At 47.9% G+C, this 25,847-nt stretch overlaps 1 protein-coding gene across 2 annotated transcripts in view; it reads left to right on the top strand.

Moving 5' to 3' along the window:
• Positions 1-2,117: 2,117 nt before the first annotated feature.
• MYBL2 (MYB proto-oncogene like 2) overlaps positions 2,118-25,847 on the top strand; it is a 36,469-nt gene continuing 12,739 nt past the window's right edge. Inside the window, exons 1-8 of one of the 2 annotated variants that reach the window (XM_023251228.2) lie at positions 2,118-2,329; positions 5,551-5,644; positions 10,416-10,487; positions 11,335-11,427; positions 11,630-11,850; positions 14,684-14,846; positions 21,779-22,066; positions 25,236-25,655. In XM_023251228.2, the coding sequence (XP_023106996.1) occupies positions 2,310-2,329; positions 5,551-5,644; positions 10,416-10,487; positions 11,335-11,427; positions 11,630-11,850; positions 14,684-14,846; positions 21,779-22,066; positions 25,236-25,655 (1,371 nt within the window). In that variant the 5' untranslated portion in view covers positions 2,118-2,309. The remainder of the gene's footprint in view (positions 2,330-5,550; positions 5,645-10,415; positions 10,488-11,334; positions 11,428-11,629; positions 11,851-14,683; positions 14,847-21,778; positions 22,067-25,235; positions 25,656-25,847) is intronic. The other variant, XM_023251227.2, reaches the window with a different exon arrangement.

Here is a 25,847-nt window from a genome sequence, read left to right as displayed (position 1 = left end):
GCTTCTTAGGCTCTAGTGTATTGGTCAGGTCAGCCCCAGTTCCAGGTTCCGTGTGGGCTCTCCAGCTGCTCCCTGTCTCTTGCCTTGGACAAATACCTTGCCTGAGCTGCCAGGTTCTGTCTTTCTCCTGAAATACAACTAGTAATCCGTGTGAGAATGTGTGCAAAGCAGCTTCCTGGACTTCAAAGAACAAGCATGAGGGCAGCTGAAGTAGGTACTGGTGTGGTGATTAAAAGCATAGACTCTAGGGACGCCTGGGTGGCTCAGTGGGTTAAGTGTTTGACTCTTTGTTTTGGCTCAGGTCACAATCTTGCAATTCTGTGGAACTGAGCTCCGGGTTGGGCTCTGCATTGGCAGTGAGGCATCTGCTTGGGATTCTCTGTCTCCCTCTCTCTCTTCCCCTCTCCTGCTCTCTCTCTCTCTCTCAAAATAAATAAATAAACATTGAAAAAAAAAAAAAAGAGCATAGACTCTAGACTAGATAACCCAAGTTTGAATCCCTGCTTTGCCATTTACCAATAGTATGGGGGTGAGGGGGACAGCCGTGTTTCAGTTTCCCCATCTGCCAAAAAAGGATCATTCTAATACTATCTCATAGCATTGTTATGAGGATTAAATGAATTAAAATTTATAAAGCATACAGAACAGTGGCTGGCACATTGTAAAAGCTAAGTTTTTGATAAATCTAATTATTACATATGAGAAAACAGGCATAAAGGAGTTAAGTAATTTGCCTAAGATCACACAACTAGTAAATGATCGGGCTGGGAATCAAACCCCAGGAAGTCTGGCTTCAGAGCCTGCACTCTTAAATATCATTCGCTAGCAATGAAGAGGGGATGTCCGCATGAATTAGTTTATGAAGGAAGTGGGTGGGGGAAGACCTGAATTAATTGATGTGGAAGCTTCTGGTACTTAAGATGTCAGTGTTCCTTCTGCTGTGGTAAATGAAGTTTGCAGCAGCTGGCTAGTTTGGCCTCAGGTGCCCAGTAAGGTGGCCTTTTCCTCAGATTTCAGGAAGAGGAATCTGAGACATAGCAGGAGCTAAGAGCTGGGGTTCAGCCAGATTTCCCCAGTCTCCCGTCGCATAGTTCATTTACCTTGCTCTCGGCATTCCTCCCAGGGAGCCCGGTGTGACGTGCCTCTTGGGAGGTACTTGGCATAAATGGCAACTTAAAATGGAAAATCCTTGCTAAGCCTCTAGTAGTTTAAGCACTTGAACAATTCTGGGCCCTGGGGATACTGCGGTGAATTGAGAGGCCACTTGGACCTCAGCGTGCCCATAGTTCGGAGGGAAAAATGCACTAGTCGACGAGCAGATGGTGGGCAGGGAACCCAAAGCATAGACTGGAATTCGGTGCGAGTCGCGGGAAGTGTTCCCGGCCAGACAATGGCCCTACGCAAAGGCAAAAGGCCAGGAGGCTAGCTAGTTTCCTTTGGCTAGGGGCAGGGTGGTGATTTGGCAGAATCCTATAAACCTGATTAGGGAATATTTTACCCTGAGGGAGGGGAGAGAGGTTTTCTGTTCCGGAGAGGAAAGATCGATTTTGCATTTTAGGAAGCTCACTCAGACTGCCGGGAGTTGGACCGAGCGAGAGCCATCGAATTCGAGGCTGGAGAGGAAGCAGGGAAGACAGTTCGAAGGCACAGACCCTGCCTAGGTAGGGGTGAGGGGACGGAGGAGCGCCTTGGGAGTAGCGCTTAGGGTTTTGCACAGGCTGTTTCCCTAGCTTGACTCTCCCATCCTTATGCCTCACTACTTTTCCTCAGTCTCCTGGATGGGCAACTCCTGGGCCGCCCGGGACCCACCACATTTGGCCTGGGTCCGGCCTCAGTCAAATGGCGACCGGTTCGGGACCGCAAATCCCAAGACCCGCGGCACTCAAACCCGGCCTTCCCGGCCCCACCCCGACGCTCGCGGGACACTCCCCCACCCGCGCTCCGGGCCTTGAGGCTTCAGAGCTCTGGGAGGGTGCGGCGCTCCCCTGTCCGCAGGCCCCGCCCCTGCGCCCGCCCCTCCGGTCCCACCCCCGCGCAGCCCTCAGACTCCGCCCCGCGCACGCCGCCCGCCCGCGCGCCAGGCCCGGGCGGCGCCGACGCTCTTGGCGGGAGATAGAAAAGTGCTTCTGTGCGCGCCGGCGGCGGCCGAAGTGCCTGCGAGCGGCGGCGGGACCTGCGTACAGGCTGACGGCTCCCAGCACGGCCCGGGGGCCCGGAGCGGCCCGAACAGCCGCGCCTGACCCCGGCCCGGCTCCCGCTCCGGGCTCAGCCGGCGGGCGGGCGAGCGCGGCGCGGCCCGGGCCGGGGGGATGTCTCGGCGGACGCGCGGGTGAGCGGAGCCGGGCGGCAGAGGGCTCCCCCGACCTTCCCTTCCACCCCGACTCTTGCCCCCACCCCCCACCCTCGCTGTGGCCCCTCCGGGCGGGGCGGGGCTTCCCCGGGAATTGCCGCGTACCCGGTAGCCCGAGGCAGGGGGGCCCGCGGGAAGCCGGGGGGCTCTTGGGGGCCCCTCGCTCTGCTCCCCGGGCGTGCTGGGCCTCGGAGCCGGGGCGGGCGGGGCTCCTGGGACCCGGGCCAAGCCCTGCATGATGTCATTTTGTCTCCCGCCTAATTGCGGGGTGGGGGTGGGACGGCGGTGTCAGCTGCTAGGGCCTTTATCGGGGAGGGAGGCGACCCCTGGGGTGGGAATGTGTTTCTCCCTCCAAGTCGCAGCGAGGGGGAAGCCCAAGCCTGGAGGACTTTTGGTTCAAGCCTATTTGGATTCGTTTCTGGCGGAGGGCGTTTCTTAACATTAGGGGAAGTACAGAGCACCCCCAACTCTCTCCGGCCTGAGAAGGGGGCCGGGAGGAGGGGACTCTTGTGTGTCCCCCACTCCCGCCCGTCCCAACCTGGGTGTCAGCTGGAGCTCGGTTTAGTTTCAGAGATCTGTGCTCCTTTTCCACATGAGGAGTTTGGAGCAGCTGGGGTAGAAGGTGAGAGGAAGAGAGACCGATGCGTATCAAGACCGCTCTGGGGCCAAGCAGGAACTGCGGTCTCCATTTTACTTATTCCCCCAGAGAATAAGTGGCAGCGTGGGGCCTGGAACCTCGTGTGTGGTACACCTGTGTGCCTGGGGCCTGACTTCTGGGCTTTTCATCAGTCTGGGAAGTCCGAGGACAAAGGGGGCCTGCCTGCCCTATTCCCTCCCTGGAATGGCGCAGCCCCCTTGACCTTAACCCCCTCTTCCCATGGTGTTTGCCCCCTCCCGAGGAGGGTGTAGACTTGAGAAACACTCACTGCTGGCCTTCCCCAGAGTTCCTCTCAGCGAGGAAGCCTCTGATCCCTGGGCAGTGGTGAGGGTGCCGGCACGGGTTCTGTCTCTCAGGCCACCATTTCCCAGGGCAGCTCCAGTTCCCAGGAGTTTTCTGGTCAGGCACCTGTGGGACCCTGTCCTGATAGGTGGTGCTGGAACTGTTACTCCAGGGAATGACCGAAGCCCCAGAAAACCTCCAGGTCCTCTGCCACTGCTCCCTTAGGGCTCAGTGGAGGACTCCTGTCCCATGTGAGGGGTGATTTCTGCATCCTGGCACCCCACAGCCCCTCAGTTCGATTCTTGGCCGATTGATGTAACTCTCCTCTGCACCAGTGCCCCCACTTCCTGCTCAGCTTCTGACTCACCTGGCCTGGAGCAGAGCCCAGAACATGGAAGGGCATAGAAAGGGTGTGTTGGACCTACAGGTGGTTGCCACCACCGGCTTGGTGTCTGCTTTTTCAGCTGGCATTGCAGGGTGAGGGCTTGAAGATGCAGGTGTGCAGTCTGGCTCCGTGGACTTGGCAAGTGGCATAATCCCCATCAGCCTTGATTTCCACATCTGTTAAATGGAGATACTGGGAATGCTAGTGAAGTAGTCGGTTAGCTTCATGTTGATGATAGAAGCAAATTTTGTATACTATCTCACAGAATTCTCCCAGCTGAGTTGCTTGTCCCCATTAAAGTATTGGAGCACCAGGGAGTGTCCACACGTTTCATCCTTGAGGGAACATTTACTGAGCTGCTATTAGAAATTGGGTGCTGGAGAACCAAAGATGGTTTCTGTTAGAAGTCTGGATGCAATTGATTTTAAAGGCAGCTTTATTCTGTTAGTATCTTGTGGAGTTTTTGCCTCCTACTTTGTGTTGGAGGAAGACACCATAAATGGGGTCAGGGAAGACCGGACAAGGCTCAATTCTAGCTCCTTCTGTGACCGATGTATTCCTGGGTTTAGACATTGTCCATTCCTTCTTTTTCTACTTTGAAAAGATTTACTTTAACATTTCTTGTCAACGAGTAGACTTCATGTTTAGTTATTAATTCGAGGACCTGGTCATTCCCTTAGCAAACATTTCTTAAGGTCTTTGGTGGCAACCCCCAAAGGGAGTCTCATTCTGAGACAGGAGGATTTCCAGGGTGTGGGAGCACAAGAGTGACTCTAGGAAGATGCTGAGCTCTTCCTAGAAGGGGAAGGAAGATGGACATGCAAGGAAGTCCTTGTCCTTTTGGAACAAGGCTTGTACTGTCTTGCTTGTTTGGAAATGGCTTTTCCCACCTACAGACACCTGACTTAGGAATGTGGCTAACAGATGACCTGAGGCAGTCCCACTGACCGGAGTTGGGAGCTTACTAACCTTTCCCTGCCTTCACCCCCAGCACCAACATTCCTGGAGGTGGATAGTGTGATTTCCACTTTTGTAATCATTAAACCAGATAAATATGAAGACTTTAGAGGAACTTGAAAAACTACCTCTTAGAACATAAGAACATCCAGAAGTCCAGGTTGCTTGTACTTTGATTTTCTTTTCCATAAACCATGCCTGTGTGTAGGCAAGGATTGGAAAATGGACATAGTCACTGAGGATATGTATTTAAAATGTTATTCTCAGATAACCAATATTTCTTGAAATCCTAGTACTTGGTGATTGCATATATCATCGGATTTAATCCTTAAAATAATCCATAAAATTTTAAAAAGTTCTGTCCAAAAGAAAATATTAAAAATTTTTTTTAATGTTTAATGTTTAAAATTTTTTTAAATGTTTATTTAGTTTTGAGAGAGAAGAGACAGAGCATGAGCGGGGGAGGGGCAGAGAGAGAGGGAGGCACAGAATCCGAAGCAGGCTCCAGGCTCTGAGCTGTCAGCACAGAGCCCCATGCGGGGCTCGAACTCACGAACCATGAGATCATGACCCAAGCCAAAGCCGGACACTCAACCGACTGAGCCACCCAGGCACCCCAAATGTTTATTTTTGAGAGAGGGAGACACGGAGTGCGAGCAGGGGAGGGACAGAGAGAGAGGGAGACACAGAATCCGAAGCAGGTTCCAGGCTCTGAGCTGTAAGCAAAATAAGAAAAATAAGAAAATAAAAATTGCCCATAATGCTAATTCATTAAAGAATTAAAAAAAGAGGAGGTGGACATATCAAAAGTAGAGCCTAAAAGGCTGCCTCCCCCAAGCCTTTACCTAGAGATCACTGTCCATCCATCACACAGCAGTGTGACACATGGCCTTGACCCTTAGCTTGCTCTCCCTGCAGCGAGGAGCTGGATGAGCTGCACTACCAGGATACAGATTCAGACGTGCCAGAGCAGAGGGACAGCAAGTGCAAGGTCAAATGGACCCACGAGGAGGTGAGTGACACTGAGGGACATTTTAGGGAGGGAGGCTGATGGCAGCTGAGGGGCTGGTCAGAGAACTGAGCCTGGGGTATGTCTGCCTGATGCCCCGTTGGGTATGATGAAGAGCCGGCGGAAGAGGTGGAGGGGTCCTCTGGTTCTCCACAATGCCTCTTCTCAGCACTCCACATGGAGGACTCTCGGGAGAATGTGTCTCAGACCTCAGGGTCAGCAGTTGCTGTTCTTTCTCTTGGAAGCCGGCCTGTTCTGCATCATGGGCGTTAATTGTGCTTCTTGTCCTTTAACTGCTAAATCTGCAACCTCCTCTTTATTATTTTTGAAAATTGTCTTCAGACATCCAGCTCTGAATTGATTCTCTTTTTAGTTAATCAGCTTCCCAGAAGTATAATTTATATATAATCGAATGCACCTTTTAATGGTGAATAGTTCAGCAGTTCTGACAAGTATGTATAAGTAAGTAAGTACTTACTTACATAAGTAAGCACCACCTCTATTATCCCAGAAAGTCCCCTTTGAGGTCCATCTTCCCTGGCTCCAGGCAATGGCTAATGTGATGTCTCTTAGTTTGAGTTGTTTTGCCTGTTCTTGAATGTCCTATAAGTGAAATCATAAGGCTGTGTTCTTTTCTATCTGGCTTCTTTTGCTTAACAAAATAGTTGCTTGATTCAGCAATTTTTTCGTTTTTGTTACTGAATAGCATTCCACTGTATGGGTCTACCACAATATGTTTCACTTGTTAATGGGCATTTGGGCTGGTTCCAGTTTTTGGCTATTGTGGATAGAGCTCCTGGGAGGATTCTTGCCTAAATCTTTTTTGAGGATTGTATTTTCATTTCTTTAGGGGAGATAACTTAAGTATGGTCCTGGGGTAGATATAGGTTTAGTTTCATAGAAACTGGCAGACCTTTTCTAAGGTCTAGTCTCCTGTTCCATCCTAGACTCCTGCTGGCCTTATCTTTTTATTCTGCCTCCTTTTTCCTAGGTATGTTTAATTTAGGGCTCCCCACTCCTCCCCAGCTTTGTGTATGAGTTGTAAAACCTTTTAAAATTATGTTTCTTCAGAGGAGCGCTAAGCCAGCCTTTTCTGTTCATCCCACTGTGGGTCAGGAGCTATATTCAGCTCTTGTAGGCCTAGAAGAACAAATAAATTGGGGCCCCCAGCCCAGAACTGCTCTCTGCTTGAGGTGGAGAGAGAAGACTGCATGGGCCTGTGGATGTGCTTTGGTGATCCCTGGTGCTGGCAGGATCAGTGTGTGCTCACCATTGTATCTCAACTTCCCGTGCTAAGGCTCCTAGCACGTAGGAGGGGTAATTGTTGAAATACCTTTAGGAGAGGTTAATGTTGCCCGAAGAGCTCAGGGAAAGTTTCATGGATAAGGATTTGGAAATCAAGTCAGGGAAGAGTGCAAAGCGATGGGTATGTAAGAATAGGAAATGGGCTATAGGTGGAGAAAGGCAAGAAGAGGGGCCCTGGTTTGGCTAAAGGGAAGAGTCCTTGAATGGAATGGATTGAATGGATGAAAGATAAGGACGAAAAGATTGACTGAGGCCAAATCCTGAAAGGCCTTGAATGTCAGGCTCAGTGTGTAGGATTGTTGAGCTAGCAGGGTGGAGCCATTGAAGGTTTTTAAAGCAGAGGAGTGACCTGAACATAGCTGGGCTTAAGGGGAACTAATCTGTGTGTAGGATGGATAAGAGATTGGGGGGCAATCTGGGGCCTGGAGACTGGTGCCCAGCTGTGGAGACACTAGGACAGTAGGATGGAAGTGATAGTGGGAGGAGGTCCCTGGATCCGGGAGGAGATGGAGGTGAAACAGCAAAGTGTCCTTGCCAGTTGTCGGGACAGCAGTGCTAGAGATGGATATGAGGACATGGGAAGAAGGGGAGTGTTGGCCTGACCAGGCCGGGTGGCAGAGGAGGGCAGGGTGTTTGGGGCTGGCTCAGCTACAGGATTTTTGGGGACTTGGCCCAGGTGGTGCTGGATTGCACTTGAGGGTCTGGATTTCTGTAGTGGCTTTTTTTTTCTGTCCAGGAGTTTGTGTGTGTTAAACATGGAACGTTAACTTTATCATCATAGCCATTTTTAAGTATACAGGTCAGTAGTGTTAAATATATTCCCATTGTGCAACAGATCTTTAGAACTTCTTTATCTTGCAAAATTGAATTTCTTCTTCTTTTTTTAAAATTTTTTTTAATGTTTTTATTTATTTTTGAAGGAGAGAGAGAGATAGAGCATGAGCGGGGGAGGAGCAGAGAGAGAGGGAGACGCAGAATCAGAAGCAGGCTCCAGGCTCTAAGCTGTCAGCACAGAGCCTGATGCGGGACTCAAACCCACAAACTGTGAGATCATGACCTGAGCCGAAGCCAGACGCTCAACCAACTGAGCCACCCAGGCGCCCCGCAAAATTGAATTTCTGTACCCATTGAACACAAATTCCTTTCACCCTTTCCCCAACTCTTGGCAACCATTTTTCTACTTTTTGTTTCTATGATTTTGACTTATTTTATTTACTTAAAATATTTATTTATTTAAGTGATCTCTATACCCAGTGTGGGGCTTGAACTTACGACCCTGATATCAAGAATTGCATGGTCCTCCAACTGATCCAGCTAGGCACCCCAATTTTGATTACTTTAAATATATATTTTTTAAGTGTTTATTTATTTTTGAGAGAGAGAGAGAAGGAGGGATCAGGGGAGGGGCAGAGAGAGAGAGAGAGGGAGACACCGAATCTGAAGCAGGCTTCAGGCTCTGAGCTGTCAGCACAGAGCCTGACACGGGGCTCGAACCTGCAAGCTGTGAGATCTTGCCCTGAGCCGAAATTGGACGCTTAAGCGACTGAGCCACCCAGGTGCCCCAAGAATTGATTACTTTAGATACTTCACATGAGTGGAATCATATAGTATTTGTCCTTTTCTGACTGGCTTATTTCACCTGTGTCCTCCTCGTTCATCTCTGTTGTAGCTTCTAACAGAATTTCCTTATGTTTTAAGGTTGAATAACATTCCACTGTATGGATATACACCATATTTTCCTTTTTTTGTTTTAAATTTTTTTTTTAACATTTATTCATTTTTTTTTTTTTAATTTTTTTTTTCAACGTTTATTTATTTTTGGGACAGAGAGAGACAGAGCATGAACGGCGGAGGGGCAGAGAGAGAGGGAGACACAGAATTGGAAACAGGCTCCAGGCTCTGAGCCATCAGCCCAGAGCCTGACGCGGGGCTCGAACTCACGGACTGCGAGATCGTGACCTGGCTGAAGTCGGACACTTAACCGACTGCGCCACCCAGGCGCCCCAACATTTATTCATTTTTGAGAATGAGAGAGACAGAGCATGAGTGGGGGAAGGGCAGAGAGAGAGGGAGACATAGAATCCAAAGCAGGCTCCAGGCTCTCAGCGTCAGCACAGGGCTGGACACAGGGCTCGAACTCACGGACTGCGAGATCATGACCTGAGCTGAAGTTGTACACTCAGCCGACTGAGCCATCCAAGTGCCCCTACACCATATTTTCTTTTCTTTTTTTTTTTTTTTTTTAATTTTTTTTTTCAACGTTTATTTATTTTTGGGACAGAGAGAGACAGAGCATGAATGGGGGAAGGGCAGAGAGAGAGGGAGACACAGAATCGGAAACAGGCTCCAGCCTCTGAGCCATCAGCCCAGAGCCCGACGCGGGGCTCGAACTCACAGACCGCAAGATCGTGACCTGGCTGAAGTCGGACGCTTAACCAACTGCGCCACCCAGGCGCCCCAAGAAAGGCTTCCCTGACCGGGAATCGAACCCGGGCTGCGGCGGTGACATATTTTCTTTATACATATGTGTATAAAATACAAAAAAATAATTTGAGGAATACTTTCAATACTGAACTGCAACCATTTAAGGTACAATTCAGTGAATTTCAACAGATGTATTACTGTGAAACTGCCTGCACCATCACATTATAGGACATTTCCATTAACTTCTAAACATTCCTTGCTCCCCTCTGATCTCAGACAACCACTGACTACCTTTAGATTAGTTGACATTTTCCAAAATGTCATATGCATAGAATCATGCGGTGTGTACTCTCTTATATCTGGCTTTTCTCATGCATCATCATGATCCTGAGATTTCATGTTGGGAGAGTCAGTAGTGTATTTTCAGGAGACTATTTTAACATCTACTGTCTGCCTTCTAACTACCTGTGGTTCTGCCCAAGATTCCCCATCTCTAGTGCTGCATTGCTGTCATCTCTGGCCTGGGGGCCTCTAATGGCCGCCCTTCCTCCATTCTGCCCTCTTACAACCCTTTCCCTGAAGCTGCCGAGGTAAACTTCATAATAAGCACATCAGACTGCTCTAATACATCAGTGGCTTTGTGTGACACAGAGGCTCAAATCGATCTGGTGTGGGTCCGGCCCCTGTTGTGCCCCCCAGAATCATTTTGCATGCCCCTCTCACTTGCTTCCTGAATCCCATCTGCATTAGACTTCCTTTGAGCCTGTCCCTTGGTCTCCCTCAAAAGGCAGTCACCCCGTACCTGTCCATTGGCCCCGAGCCAGCCACAGGGTGGCTTTACTTTTGTTTGTGAGAGCCTTTGATTAGCTCCCTCCGGACTGTAATTCCCACAAGGTCAGGCAGCTCTGTTGCTGCCTGTTGCTGTGTCTGTATACCTGGCACAGCGTTGGCACTCCCTACGTGACTGGCCTTTGGGCTGCCTCCGTCATGAACGGCTGCTTTCTGCACGTGTACAAGCTGAGCCTTCTCTTTCTGGCGTTGGCAGGATGAGCAGCTGAGGACCCTGGTAAGGCAGTTCGGACAACAAGACTGGAAGTTCCTGGCCAGCCACTTTCCTGTGAGTGCAGCCCCTTGGTGGCCCCCTCCGTCAGAGATGAGGGTTCTGGGTGACCAGACAGTGTGCCTGGGACAGACTTTCTGTCAAGGAGAAGAGGGTATTTCTTACCAAGCTACCCCTGCTCCCCCTATAAAATAAAACAAGCTTTCTACACCCTTTCTTTCCAAGCCAGAATTTGAGAGCCCCTGTCATAAGCATCTCCACACAGCAGGCTTTGCAGGCCCGATGGTCTTTAGGCTCTCTGTGGTCTGCAGTATGTGACCAGTGGCACATTTGCATTTCTTCATTCAAGAAGTGCAAAGTTCAACAGTGAGACTGAAACTGAAGGGAAGTGATACTTTCGTCAGGCTTCCTGATGAGCATCTCCCCCCGCAAACAGCTAGAACCTCCTGGGGATGCGGGTCCCCCATATCCCCACCCCTAAGACTGCAGGTGTCATAGGCAGGGGATGTGGCAGGGGCTACTGTGTGGCTTATTTCCTGAGTTACTTGGCAGCTCACGGACCAAGTCAGCAGACCCTTTCTACCCTAGTCCTCACCTTCCCTACTTCCATGAGGTCTAAAACCTTTAGGGGACTAATGCTTTCTCAGAAGCAAAACCCCTGGCATATACCACCAGCTTCTATAGGAATTTATGGCTCATGATGGCAGCCTCCTTGTGTTGGGGGATGGGAGGTAACTTTGTACAGGGAAACCCTGTGTGTGGCATGGGGGAGTGCAGTGAATGGTGGGTGAAGGGAACAAGATAGAACCTGTCTGAGGTAGGCATGGCCCCTTAAACCCAGTGCTCAGCCAGGGTCCAAGGCTGCTGTCCTAGGAACCCTCACAGGTTCCTGTTCTCTTCCCAGAACCGCACTGACCAGCAATGCCAGTACCGGTGGCTGAGGGTCTTGAATCCAGACCTGGTCAAGGGGCCATGGACCAAAGAGGAGGACCAAAAGGTAACTATCGGGACAGTGCCTTGCACACAGTGGGCCTTCACCAGAGGATCAAGGGATGATGAGTCTGTCCTGGGGGTCGGCTGGGGTGTCTGACTGGCCCCTCTCAGGGCCGTGGTAAGGTGAGGCTCACATGGAGGGAAGGTGCTGTGGTGGGCGTGAGGGAGGGCCATGTCTCCCTGACTTCACAGGGGACTTTTCCAAGGTCATCGAGCTGGTCAAGAAGTACGGCACAAAGCAGTGGACGCTGATCGCCAAGCACCTAAAGGGCCGGCTGGGGAAGCAGTGCCGTGAGCGCTGGCACAACCACCTCAACCCTGAGGTGAAGAAGTCCTGCTGGACTGAGGAGGAGGACCGCATCATCTGTGAGGCCCACAAGGTGCTGGGCAACCGCTGGGCCGAGATCGCCAAGATGCTGCCGGGGAGGTGAGCCGCTGGGGGCCGGGGGCCAGAGCAGGCAGGGATGTTCCCGGGAAGGGAAGGCGTCCTCTGGCCTTTTGGGGGGATGTACCAAGAGCCAGTCTGATTATTCTGTGAGTTGTTCACTTTTCCCAGAAATGAATGAATTCTTCAGATTCTTGCCGGGGGGTGCCCGGGCCTGGCTGTAGACAGTTCTGGAATAGGGCAGGGAGAAGGAGCCTGGGCACCTCCCATTCTGTGTACACATTTCTCATTTGGTCCCTGTTGGAGCTCTGTGTACCATCCCTGCCCTCTGCCAGGGTTTTGAGGTCTTTTTTCTAGAGAATAAACCTCTCTCTTCCTGCCTGTGTGGTCAGGACCAGGACCTAGATGTCAGAATCACTGCTCAGTTTTCTATTCCTCGCTGGACCTGATCCCTTCAAGAGGCTCTTGGGTTTCTGGGGAAGCATTGGGAAGACTTGGCTCCATTCTTGCCAGAATCTTCCTCCAGGGTCAACTCCCAGTCTCCTAAGTTGCTTATTGATCCCCTAACTGCTTTCCATCTTCTGGAAACAGAAAAATCTCTTATTTGCAGCTGTGTTCTATCCTGGTCTCTGTGTCCTTGTGCATTTCCCCCATACTCAGTTCTTAATCCTTTGTCTGTTATGGCATTGTGGTCCTGGGAAGGAGAGAAGATAAAATGCCAGATGGTGTATTTCCCCTGAAGTCTGGAATGGTCTAGTTTCAAAATTCAAACCCAGTGTGTTACTCTTCTGATGCTTCTAACACTTGGGTTGAAGACCGGGTCTCTTTCCCAGTGTGGCCTGCTTGTCCTGGCTCATGCCACCAGCCTGGCCTTGATGCACTGTCACCCTGCCTTACCTGTTGGGCTGTAGCCGCTCTGCCCTCCTTTCAGCCCTGCAGCCATGGCAAGCTCCTTCTGAGGAGCTCCTTGTGGTCCTATGTCGTCCTGGAACACACTCAGCTTGTGCCCCTTGTGTAGCCAACACAGTCTTCTTCAGTCCCTGGTGGGGGATGTTATTTTCTCAGAGAAGGTTTCTCTCTTTCCAGACTGTGTTCGTTTCCCCAGCGACCTCCCCTTAGCGCCCACACCCCTGTGTGGTCAGTGCTCTGTCCTGACAGCGTCAGTGGGAGTGTTTGGAGATACAGACCCTCCTCTTTTTTTTAAAAAAAAGTGTTGGTTTTTTTTGATGTTTATTTATTTTTGACAGAGAGAGACAGAACATGAGTGTGGGAGGGGCAGAGAAAGAGGGAGACACGGAATCTGAAGCAGGTTCCAGGCTCCGAGCTGTCAGCACAGAGTCCAACGCGGGGTCGAACTCATGGACCGTGAGATCATGACCTGAGCCAAAGTCGGACGCTCAACTGACTGAGCCACCCAGGCGCCCCAGGCCCCCCTCTTTGACTGGTTTTCAGTCCGGCTGTTCGTGTCTGTGCACAATTCAGGGGAAGAGCTAACTGTTCACAGTTAGAAGAGCACTCTGCTTGGACCTCTGAGGAAGGAAGTGCCTACTATGTGCCTGCATTTCTGTAATTCTGGCTATGATGTGCTGTACTGCTGAGCTGCCTCGTGCTGCTTAGCACTGCACTGCTGGGGGCTTCCGTGGTGCTGCTCTAGTCCGTGCTTCTGTACTGCGGCTGCACTGCGGGGGGCTTCCGTGGTGCTGTATCACCCAGTACCTCTGCACGGCGCCACCGCCGTGTGCGCCTCTGTAGTGCTGTTGTATTCTGTGCTTCTGTACTGATCTACTGCCATGCACTGCTGCAGCTGTACTGCTGTGTGCTTCTCTCCTGCGATACTATTTTATACTTACCTACTGCTGTACTGCCCTGTGCTCTACTACTCTGCTGCCATGTGCTGCTTCCTGCTTTTCTGCTGGATGCTACCATAGTCCTGTGCTACTCCATACTTCTAAACTACCGCATGCTTTATTACACTTTGTCTGCTGTACTGTTCTAGATTTCCGTGCCACATGCACTTTTCTACTGCTCTGCTATTCTTTCTATACCAATCTGCCCTTTTGTCACTGTAATTCCCATACTTCCATACTGCCCTTTTTTTTTTTTTTCATGTTTGTATATTTCTGAGAGAGAGACAGAGTGTAAGTGGGGGAGGGGCAGAGAGAGAGGGAGACACAGACTCTGAAGCAGGCTCTAGGCTTTGAGCTGTCAGCACAGAGCCCGATGTAGGGCTAGAACCTACGAACTGTGAGATCATGACCTGAGCCAAAGTTGGACACTTAACCGACTAAGCCACCTGGGTGGTTCCGTATACTCCTGTATTACTCTGTGCTTCTGTAGCATTGTCCTGCTCTGTGCTTTCTACTATTATGTATGTGTGTCCTCGTGTAGTCTTCACTAAGTGGTGGAGTGTGAAGTAGTCTCCTGATTCTCCAGAGAAAGTAGCTGAAATTCAGATGACCCGTGTTAGACCCTCTGTGTCATTTAGCTCTGCCCTCTGTGGCCATTTTGTAGTCTGGGAGGTGAACCAGGGCTTGTATTCAAGGTCACTGTGAGCCTCAAAGCGGAGGTCAGCAACCAGGGGTTTGTTTCTAGTTTCTACAGGTGCAAGGTGCACAGAGAAGGGAATGAGAGCTTCAGAATATTTCAGTGGTGTGATTTTCCCATAGGCCCAATAAAACCTTTGCTTATTTTGTTGAGGTTAGTGGAAATCTGTAAATTGTTGAGGGCTAGAAACACTTGTAATTTTATCTTAGAGCTAAGAGACCTCAGAGTCATCAGGCTGAACGCTTGTTTACCGAAGTGGGAACTCAGGTTAGTGACATGCCTGGTGGCACATGGCCTGCAGAGTTCAAAGGCCCCCTGTTGGCCCCTGCAGGACAGACAATGCTGTGAAGAATCACTGGAACTCCACCATCAAAAGGAAGGTGGACACGGGTGGCTTCCTGAGTGAGTCCAAAGACTGCAAGCCCCCTGTGTACTTGCTGCTGGAGCTTGAGGACAAGGACGGCTGCCAGAGTGCCCGCCCCGTGGAAGACCAGGTGAGACAGCGGCCTGAGGCCACTCAGCCGCAGGGCTTGGCTCTGGGTTTGTCAGGTGGCATGTTCCTCCAAGACCATCTCATTTAACTCCTCTTCTTTCCTTTCCATCTTACTTAGCCACAGCTGTCTATTAGCTCCTACCACGGGATCTCATGTGGGCTACGCCTCTCATCAAGGCCTTCCCTTGTCCCATAATTCTGTGCATACCTGACACCTATTTGTACGCAGGTGAATTACGACAGAACAAGCTGACATATGAAATGGAGGATTGGGTTGAAGAGATCCTAAACCTCCTTCTGTCCTCCCCAGCAGCTTCCTTCCTACCTGTGCCCTTTCCAGATTTTTCATACTAAAAGCATGTTTGCAATTTAAAAAATCAGATTTATTGAGGTATAATTCGCATACAGTAAAATCTGTGTTTAGTGTACAGTTCTTTTTTTATTTTATTTTTTATTTTTAAGTTTATTTATTTATTAGAGCATGAAAGTGAGGAAGGAGCAGAGAGAGAGACTCCCAAGCAGACCTCACACCACCCGTGTGGAGACTGATGTGGGGCTCGAACCCACAAACCATTAGATCATGACTTGAGCCCAAGTCAGACGCTTAACTGACTGAGCCAACCAGGCAACCCCGTGCAGTTCTTTTTTTTAAGTTTTACTTTCTCTTTCCTAATATTTTTTTCTTTTTTTTTTAATTTTATTTTTTATTTTTTAAAATTTACATCCAAATGAGTTACCATATAGTGCAACAATGATTTCAGGAGTAGATTCCTTAGTGCCCCTGACCCATTTAGCCCCCACCCCCTGCCACAACCCCTCCAGCAACCCTCAGTTTGTTTTCCATATTTATGAGTCTCTTCTGTTTTGTCCCCCTCCCTGTTTTTATATTATTTTTGTTTCCCTTCCCTTATGTTCCTCTGTTTTGTCTCTTAAAGTCCTCATATGAGTGAAGTCATATGATTTTTGTCTTTCTCTAATTTCACTTAGCATAATACCCTCCGGTTCTATCCATGTAGTTGCGAATGGCAATATTTCATTCATTTTGATTGCCAAGTAGTACTCCATTGTGTGTGTGTGTGTGTATATGTGTGTGTATATATGTGTGTATATATATATGTATATATATATGTGTGTATATATATGTATATATATATATGTGTGTGTGTGTGTGTATATATATATATATATGTACACACACTACATCATCTTTATCCACTCATCCATCGATGGACATTTGGGCTCTTTCCATACTTTGGCTATTGTTGATAGTGCTGCTATAAACATGGGGGTGCATGTGTCCCTTCGAAACAGCACACCTGTATCCTGTGGATAAATGCCTACTAGTGCAATTGCTGGGTCGTAAGGTAGTTCTATTTTTAGTTTTTTGAGGAACCTCCATACTGTTTTCCAGAGTGGCTACACCAGCTTACATTCCCATCTTTCCTAATTTTTTTAAGTTTATTTATTTTTGAGGGAGAGTGATTGGAGGAGGGACAGAGAGCAAGGGAGACAAAAAATTCCAAGCAGGCTCTATGCTGTCAGCGCACAAATATATTACATATGCAATTGTAGAAATGTAACCAGTGTGCAGATGTTTACATCCTAAACTGCATTCTGGAGCAAACTTTATTGATGTTTTTAAGCTATGTCTCTAATGATTTATTCTTTTTTTCCCTTTTATGTATTTGTTTTCTCCCCTTTTAAAAATGTATATTTATTTATTTTTGAGAGAGAGAGAGACAGAGAATCCCAAGCAGGCCCTGCACTGTCCATGCAGAGCCCCATTTTTGGGGCTTGAACTCACAAACCGTGAGATCATGACCTGAACCAAAATCAAGAGTCAGATGCTTAACTGACTGAGCCACCCAGGTGTCCCTCTAATGATGTATTTATTTTATTATTTTTAAAAAATGTTTATATTTTTGAGAGAGAAAGTGCATGTCCGTGAGGTTGGGGGAGGGTCAGAGAAGGAGGGAGACAAAAAATCTGAAGCAGGCTCCAGGCTCTGAGCTGTCAGCACAGAGCCTGATGGCAGGGCTTGAACTCAAAAACCATGAGATCATGACCTGAGCCGAAGTTGGACACTTAACCAGCTGAGCTACCCAAGTGCCCCTCTAATGATTTATTCTTGAAAAATAAAGATTTGGGGCACCTGATTGACTCAGTCTGAAGAGCATGTGACTCTTGATCTCAAGGCTGTGAGTTCAAGCCCCACGTTGTATATAGAGATTATACACATTTAGAGATTACATACACAAAAAAAAAAAAAAACTTAAAAAATTTTGAAACAAATGTGTCAAAGAATGGAGATTCGACAATGCTGAGTACGTGGTAGGTAACGCTCTGTACTCTGTTCTGGTTTCTTCTGTGATGGTGAATGAGTGAATAATCCTTTTTTTTTAGAGAGGAGAGCATGAGTGGTGGAGGGCCAGAGGGAGAGGGAGAGAGAATTTTAAGCAGGTGCCATGCTCAGTGTAAGGCCTGACTCAGGTCCTAACATGGGCTTGATCTCACAACTGTGAGATTGTGACCTGAATCGAAATCAAGAGTCGTACACTTAACCCACTGAGCCACCCAGGTGCCCCGTGAATAATCAATCTTTCTTTCCTTCCTTCCTTCCTTCCTTCCTTCCTTCCTTCCTTCCTTCCTTCCTTCCTTCCTTCCGTCTTTCTTACTGCTCCCCCTTCCCTTTTCCTTCCCGTTAGGTAGAACTGTGTACTGCTCCAGTTCTACAATGCCCTACTGGAGCATTACATAATGTTTTTGCTTCTCTCTCTTGATTTTTCAACTTGAGAGAGAGAATATCGCTTAATTTCCTGGTACAAATGCTCATATGGAGTAACAGTAGGGAAAGATACAGAATGAAAAGTAAATCAACTTCTTCCAGTCTCGACTCCTCACACACCCCTAACCGGAGGAGGTTACTCACACTTTCTGGTGTATCTAAGTAATATTCACAAACTAAGTAATATGTTTTCAAGCCTTTTACTTCTTATTGGAGAGGCATATGTTCCCACAAAGAGAAAACAGGCATCAACACACACCAGGCCGCCTTTCAGGGTAGGGGAAGTGGACAGACCTTCCTCAGTCTCTGAAAATCCTACTTGGTTGAAAGTCTGTTTATTGGCTAGGTTTTTGCCCCTGGCACTTTGTGTCTTGTGTCTGGAGCACTGGTCATGCTGGGCCAGAATGAGCCCAGATCGTGACCCTGAGTACTGGAGGTCATCTCCATCATTTTCATGGTTCTGTTGTGCTATTTATTTAATTATGGTTATATCTAATTTTTAAAATTAGAAACAAAACTTTAATGACCATCCTTGTAGCTAAAATCACTGCTCATGTGCTCAATTATTTTAGAAATTCCTAGAGATGGGTTGAGACACATTCTTGAAAAACTTCGAATATATTTTGCTAGATTATCTGCCAGAAAAGGTTTGCCTATTAATGTGTGTATGGGACTATGTCCTGTTCTCCCCACTCACTAGTCAATGCTTGCAGTTATAATTCTCGTTCTTGTCCTTTGAAAGCAATGCATGATCATTGTAAAGAGTTACAAACTTTATAGAATTCAGTATTATGGAAGGTGAGCCTGCTAATCTCAGCTGCCACAAGGAACCAATATATTGTTTAATGTGTTTGCCAACATTTTTTACTAAGGGCAGTAAGGTTAAAATGAGATTATGTTCTATCTTACTGCCTTACAGGTTTCTTCTTAAATCTTTCCACATCATTGTGTATATACAGATCTCTATACCATTCTTGACTGTGTCACCTCTTATAACCTATTGATGAACATGTGTCACCATTTGTTCATATGCTGCAACGAACATCACTGTTCAAGTTCTTTGTTGTACATTTACCTATTTATATGGGTTAATTTTACAGATGTGGCATGACTGGGTCAAGTGGTACGGACATTTGAGATTTTCATAGGCATCACCAAATTGCCATTCAAGTGGTGGCACCATTTTTCCTGTCAGCAGCACATGGCATTGCCTGTTTTCCCACACTGTGTCACCACTGGCTGTGATTCTATAAGACTATCTTTGCCAGTTTTATGAGCAACAGTGGAGTATTTGGTTTTGATTTTACTACTGGTGAAGTTGACCGTTTGTCTTTAATGATTTGCTTTTCCCTTCTTTTTTTGTCTTTTTAATCATTCACAAACTTTTATTTCTATATCAAGAATATTACGGGGCGCCTGGGTGGCTCAGTCGGTTAAGCATCCGACTTCGGCTCAGGTCATAATCTCATAGTTTGTGTGTTCGAGCCCCGCATCAGGCTCTGTGCTTACAGCTCAGAGCCTGGAGCCTGCTTCGGGTTCTGTGTCTCCCCCTCTCTCTGCCCCTCATGCTCATGCTCTGTCTTTCTTTGTCTCTCAATAGTAAATAAACGTTAAAAAAAAAAAAGAATATTACCCTTTCATCATATAGTAGCTCCGTTTTTCCGGTTTGGGAAACTTGGAGCTTCCTCATCCCTTCACTTTATAAAAGGGTAGTTTATAGACAGTAAAATTCACCCTTTTAGTGACAGTTCTGTGAGTTTTGACAAATGTAACCAACACTACAGTGAAGGTGGAGGGCATTTCATCACCCCCTAAAATTCCCAAGTTCCCAGCCCTTGGCAACTACTTACCTGTTTTCTGTCTCGATGTAGTTTTATCTTAGTAAGGATGTCATATAAATGGAATCGTACAGTCTGTACTCTTCTGTGACTGCATTTGTCAGTGATTTGTTCCTTTTTATTGCTGAGTGATAATCTGTCATATGCAAGTACCATCTACTCTTTATTTACCAGCTGAGGGACATTGTTTCTGGCTAGGGTTTATAAATAAAGCTGTTATGAACATCTGTATACAGGATTTTGTGTGAACATAAATTTTTATTTCTCTTGGGTAAATATCTAGGATTGGGATTGCTGGGTCATATGTTAAGTGTTTTCTGCATTCTATGTGTAATTGCCAAGCCATTTTCCATGTGGCTATTTTCTGAAGTGGGATGCCCACATTCGAACCTTTAAATGGTGTTTATGGCCTTCCTCCTCTTTCTCCAATTGTAGCAGGTATAAGTTTTTAATCAAATCTGCTTTTTTTTTTTTTTAAGTTTATTTTGAGAAAGAGCACACCGCGCTTGTGAGTGGGGAGGGGCAGAGAAGGAGGGGGAGAGAATTTCAAGCAGGTTCTGTGCTGTCAGCGTGGAGCCCAACGTGGGGCTTAATGTTCCAAAATGTGAGATCATGACCTGAGCAGAATCAAGAGTCAGATGCTTAACCAACTGAGCCACCCAGGCGCCCCAATCAGATTATCTCCTTTTCTTCCTTTGCTTGTATCCCAAACCATTTCCATCCTGTTCACTTGACACCAATAGTGATAATAGCCACTGTTTAGGTTGGGTGCTTTTCCCATCATTGCTGATCTTTGTAATGTCCCTGCATGGTAAACCTTAGTGTCTTCATTTTACAGGCAGGAAAACTGAATCGCAGGCAGGTCACACAGCTTGCCCACGGTCAGCTAGCAAAAATGTCCAAGCTCTGGTTGAATCCAGAGCCCATGTCCTCTCCCTGACGCCACTGTGCCCCTCCCATTGACACAGGATCCCACTCCTTGCCCTCTAGAAGGCCTTGTTAATCACATGTGCTGTTTTCAAGGCTACACTGTGATCTGTTAGGTTAACGTGTCAGCCTTAGTTCCAAGGTTCTTCCAGGAAAGCTATTGCCACAAATGATTTTCCTCTATTTCTTTTCTTTTTTTGGTCACAAAATTAGTATACACCCATTTTCCAAACATTTATTTCAAAGTAATATTAAGCATACAGAAAAGTTACAGGAATAGTACAAAGAACTCCCATAATACTCTTTACTAGATTCATTAGTTGTAGTTTTATTTTTTTAAGATTTTTTTTTTTTTTTAAAGTAATCTCTAGACCCAACGTGGGGCTCAAACTTACAACTGCGAGGTCAAGAGTCACATGCTCCACTGATTGATCCAGCCAGGCACCCCTAGATTCAATTAGTTTTTAGCATTTGCCAGACTTGCTTTATCTTTCTGTATACACGTACTGCTTTGTTATCTGAGCCATGTTATCTGAGCCATTTGAGAATCCATTACATGCATTTGCCTTTCTATCCCCTAATATACTGAATCTTACATGCATTTGCCCCTTTATCCCTTAATATACTGAATCTTAGAATAAGGGCATTTGCTTACGTACTCACAGTAGGCTTCTATTTAGTTGGGGGATTTTAACACTGAGTCAGGATATTAACTGATCTACAGTCTATATTCCATTTTCCTGTCCATAATCCAGTCCAAGATGAGACTTTAATTAGTTGTCGTAAATGTTTTGTCTACTTTTTTTTTTTAATTTTTTTTTTTTAACATTTATTTATTTTTGAGACAGAGAGAGACAGAGCATGAACGGGGGAGGGGCAGAGAGAGAGGGAGACACAGAATCGGAAGCAGGCTCCAGGCTCTGAGCCATCAGCCCAGAGCCTGACGCGGGGCTCGAACTCAAGGACTGTGAGATCGTGACCTGAGCTGAAGTCGGACGCTTAACCGACTGAGCCACCCAGGCGCCTCTGTTCTGTCTACTTTTATCTGGAATCGTTCATCAGCCTTTCTTAACCTTTCGTGATGTTGATAACTTTGAAGTGTATGATGTAATTTTGTAGGCTATGTCTCAATTTAGATTCCTCTGAGTTTCCTTGTTAGATTCAGATTGTATGTTTTTTTTAAAAATGTTGTTAAAACCTTTTTTTTCATAAGTAACCTCTACACCCAATGAGGGGCTCAAACTCGACCCCAAGATCAAGCATCCCACACTCTACCGACTGAGCCAGCCAGGTGCCCCGAGTTGTGCGATTTTAGGTGGAATGCTACATGGTGTATATCTCATAACCAGAAGTCCACGAACAGTGTGCCCTTGTGTCCAACAGGGAAGTCTTGTGACCAACTGGCCCCCAGCGCTTCCTGCCATGAAGGAAGAGGAAAGCAGTGAGGAGGAGGCCACGGCAGCCACCACTTCTAAGGAGCAGGGAGCTGTGCCTGCGGACCTGGATGGAGTGCGAACACCAGAGCCCTTGGAGGACTTCCCCAAGCGTGAAGACCAGGAGGGCTCCTTGCCAGAAACCAGCCTGCCCTACAAGTGGGTGGTGGAGGCCGCAAACCTCCTCATCCCTGCTGTGGGGTCCAGCTTCTCGGAAGCCCTGGACTTGATCGAGTCGGTAATGTTGGTCACAGCACTTCACAGTGGGCCTAGAGCACCCGCCAGCTGGGAGTGCTTCTCTTGTGGGCAGGCATCCTTCTTTCTGTTCACTCCATCGTCCTGCCAACATTTCCTGAGTTGATGCTGAGTGCCCGGCTGGGAGCCAGAGCTTGGGGACACAGATAGTTGCTGTGCAGTCCCTGCCTTCAGGGAGCTCCTGACTCATGCTATATATGGTGCAGGTGGGGTGGGAGGGCTCCCCGGTGGAGGTGGCACTGCACTGAGACCTCCAGGATGAAAAGGGGTGGGCGTTTGAGGTCCGTAACCCAGCACAGGAGATCACAGTGCTTGAGGCACCATGTATGGGGCTGGGGCTGGAGTGCCGAGGGGTTTCTGGTAACTCAGGCCACACTGGCTGTGGATCGTACCTCTTGGGAGGGAGTTCCTTGGTGGGGGCTGAACCTCTTGATGTGACATCCTAGCTCCTAGCTGTGTCAGCCAGGCCTGCTGTGTAGAGCGGGTTTCAGGAGGTGATGGGTGAGAGGCCTGGCAACCAGGAGCAGCGTTCAGTGCGAGGCACCCCCCATTCAGCTTCCCACTTGGGCTTTCCCATCCTTGCTAAGAATAATGATGCTCTTTATGGAATATGTACTAAATGCCAGGCTCTGGCTTTAATGTATAATCCACACAGCATCCTGTAAGGTGTGTCCTTTCTCTGTGTTTTGTAGATGAGGCTGAGGCTCAGAGAGGTCAAGTAGTATCTGTACAGTCACACAGCGAGTAAGCATGGTGGTCTTCACTGTCTTGACCACCTCTTGTCTCCAGTGGCTGGGACTGGACCTAGCTGCAGGGTCCAGCTGTGGTGTCCCCTCTACTCCAAGAAATTTCAGAGTGGTATGAGAAGCAGGTCTGATGTGTTCATCAATATGTTCAATAAATAGCTCTGAGGCTGCCATATGTAGTCCCTGATTCAGTCCCTAAGGGGAGAATTAGAAGATGAGAGTTGGACCCACTCCATGCCTGGCACTGTTGGCATTTCACAGTGTTCCCTGCCTTCATCCTCAGACTGTTCTGCATCCTCTTCCACTTGAGAGGGGAGCTCAGTTTTACTGAGCACCCACAGTATGCCAGGCCAAATGCTTCATTAGTAACTGGTAGCTAACATTTGAGTGTCCGCTATGTGCCAGGCTCGTTACTTGCTACCTAACATACATGCTCTGTTATAGCATTTGTGGAAACACTGCTTGCTGACTGTTCCTGCAGGCAGTCCTTGTGGAATATGCTTCTGGTCCATTAGACACCATCAGTCTGGGGCCTCCTCAAGGTTGGGGTTTGCTGCTGGGAGTGTGGGCCTGAAGTCACTGTTGGCCCTGAGCTGGCTTCCACCCTTAGGAATAACTGCCCAGGGTCCTGAGAGTCCCAAGGACCAGCAGTCACCACAGAGGCCTGGGTCTACTCAGGGCCAGACCTCCAGGGACCAAAGTGGAAGCTTTGGTCTCCCAACAGCCCTGTGGCTGGGTTGTACTTTACTGGGCAAAGGAAGAAAGACCTGGGTATGACTCTCAGAATGCTTCCAGAAACTTAGTGACTTCAGCAGGTTGCACAACTCTCTGGCCTGGAAGGGAGGAAGGTAATGATTGCCTGGCAAGATTGTTGTGGGATTAGAGACAATTTAGGTGAAGTGGCCAAGGAGGCAGCCGTGATGGACAGGTGCATGGAGCACAGCGGAGCACATTCTCCAGGAATGTAGCTGTGCAGGTCAAGACCCTTAAACCCAGTCACACAGCCTCGGGACCAAGACTTCACTTGTAGGAGTCTCTATCAAGGAAGTCACCAAAAATGCAGGAGAAGATCTGTATCCAAGATGTTCCTGAAGGTGTTAGTTTTAATTTTTAAAAAATTGGGGCACCTGGGTGGCTCGGTCAGTTAAGCGTCTGACTTTTGGTTTTGGCTCAGGTCATGATCTCACACTTCGTGAGTTCAAGCCCTGCATCGGGCTCCAGACTGACAATGCGGAACCTGCTTGGGATTCTCTGTCTCCCTCCGTCTCTCTACCTCTTCCCCACTTGCTCTCTATCTTTCTCTCAAAATAAGTAGACATTTAAAAAAAAAAATTGGGGGAAAATGTCCAACAGAAGAGGGGGGAATTAAATAACTGATATATTCATATGATGGAATATTTTACAGTCATGAAAACTTGTAAAAGTTGAAAATATTTTACATAACTGATATTTATTAATAGTAAACATCTAGCTCGTAGATAATAGAGTTAAGTATTATTATTGCTGTAATTTTAAATGGAAAAAATGCAGGATATAGAAGTGATTTACTCTAAGGCTAAAAATATGCAGAAACCTAGCTGTCGTTTAGGGAGCTGTTTAAGTGGTGAAATGATAAAGAAATGCGTGAGGATGGTAAATAGTTCAGGCAGAGGATGTGAACAAGAGAGGTGGGCCTGGGGCTTCAGTGATTTGGTTTTATTTCCTAGACTTCTTGATGGGTATCTGAGTTTTCTTTTTTTGTGCTTTTTGTATACCTTATGTATTGATTTTTTTTAATTGTTCATTTTTTTTAAACTTTGGTTCTTTTACTAGGCATATTTTATTAAGCATTTTTTTTAAAATGCTTATTTTGAGGGAGAGAGAGTGTGTGAGCAGGGCAAGGGCAGGGAGAGGGAGAGAGAGAATCCCAAGCAGGATCTGTGCTGTCAGTGCAGAGACTGTGAGTGGGGCTTGATCTCACGAACTGTGAGATCATAACCTGAGCTGAAATCAAGAGCTTAACCAACTGAGCAACCGAGGTGCCCGTGCATTGCTTTTTAAAAATAACAGGGGCGCCTGGGTGGCTCAGTCAGTTAAGCATCCTATTTCGGCTCAGGTCATGATCTCATGGTTCGTGGGTTTGAACCCCACATCAGGCTCTGCTGACAGCTCAGAGCCTGGAACCTGCTTCGCTTTATGTGTTTATGTCTTCACTTTATGTCTTTCTTTGCTGTGCTTGTGCTCTGACTCTCTCTCAAAAATAAATAACGTTAAAAAAAAAAAGAAGAAAGAAAAAAAAATAACAGCAAGCAGCCATGTGCACAATATGACTTCAGGTATGTTTGCAAATAGAGATATACAGATGTAGAGGAATCCATTGGGAAAGCAGAGTATTGCAGTTATTCCTAACCCCCCCTCTCTGGGCAGGACCCTGATGCTTGGTGTGACCTGAGTAAATTTGACCTGCCCGAGGAGCCGTCTGCAGAGGGCAGCATCAGCAACAGTCCAGTGCAGCCACAGCCAACGCAGCATCAGCAGCAACAGGCACTGCCGCCCCGCCAGCCGGCCGCCCCGGTGCCTAGTGTGACCGAATATCGTCTGGACGGCCACACCATCTCAGACCTGAGCCGGAGCAGCCGGGGCGAGCTGATCCCCATTTCCCCCAGCACTGAGGTGGGGGGCTTGGGCATCGGCACGCCGCCTTCGGTGCTCAAGCGGCAGAAGAAGCGGCGCGTCGCCCTGTCCCCTGTCACGGAGAACAGCGCCAGCCTGTCCTTCATGGACTCCTGTAACAGCCTCACCCCCAAGAGCACGCCCGTCAAGACCCTGCCCTTCTCGCCCTCCCAGGTGTGTGGACCCCTACCCTGACTGCTCACTGGATTCGGTGTGCAGACTCCCGGTTCCAGTACAGGGCCTGGCACGCAGGCAGACGTCATTCAGCACGTCTTCACTGAGCACCTGCTGTGTGCAAGGTCCTGTGCTAGGTGCTGGGGGTGTAGAGTGAGCAAAAACAGGCCTGGCTCTGCCCCCACGAAGCTT

This window comes from Felis catus, chromosome A3, assembly GCF_018350175.1.
Source record: "Felis catus isolate Fca126 chromosome A3, F.catus_Fca126_mat1.0, whole genome shotgun sequence".
Classification (NCBI taxonomy): domain Eukaryota; kingdom Metazoa; phylum Chordata; class Mammalia; order Carnivora; family Felidae; genus Felis; species Felis catus.
The sequence above is the reverse complement of the archived record's forward strand: the minus strand, read 5'-3'. Positions and strand labels throughout refer to the sequence as shown.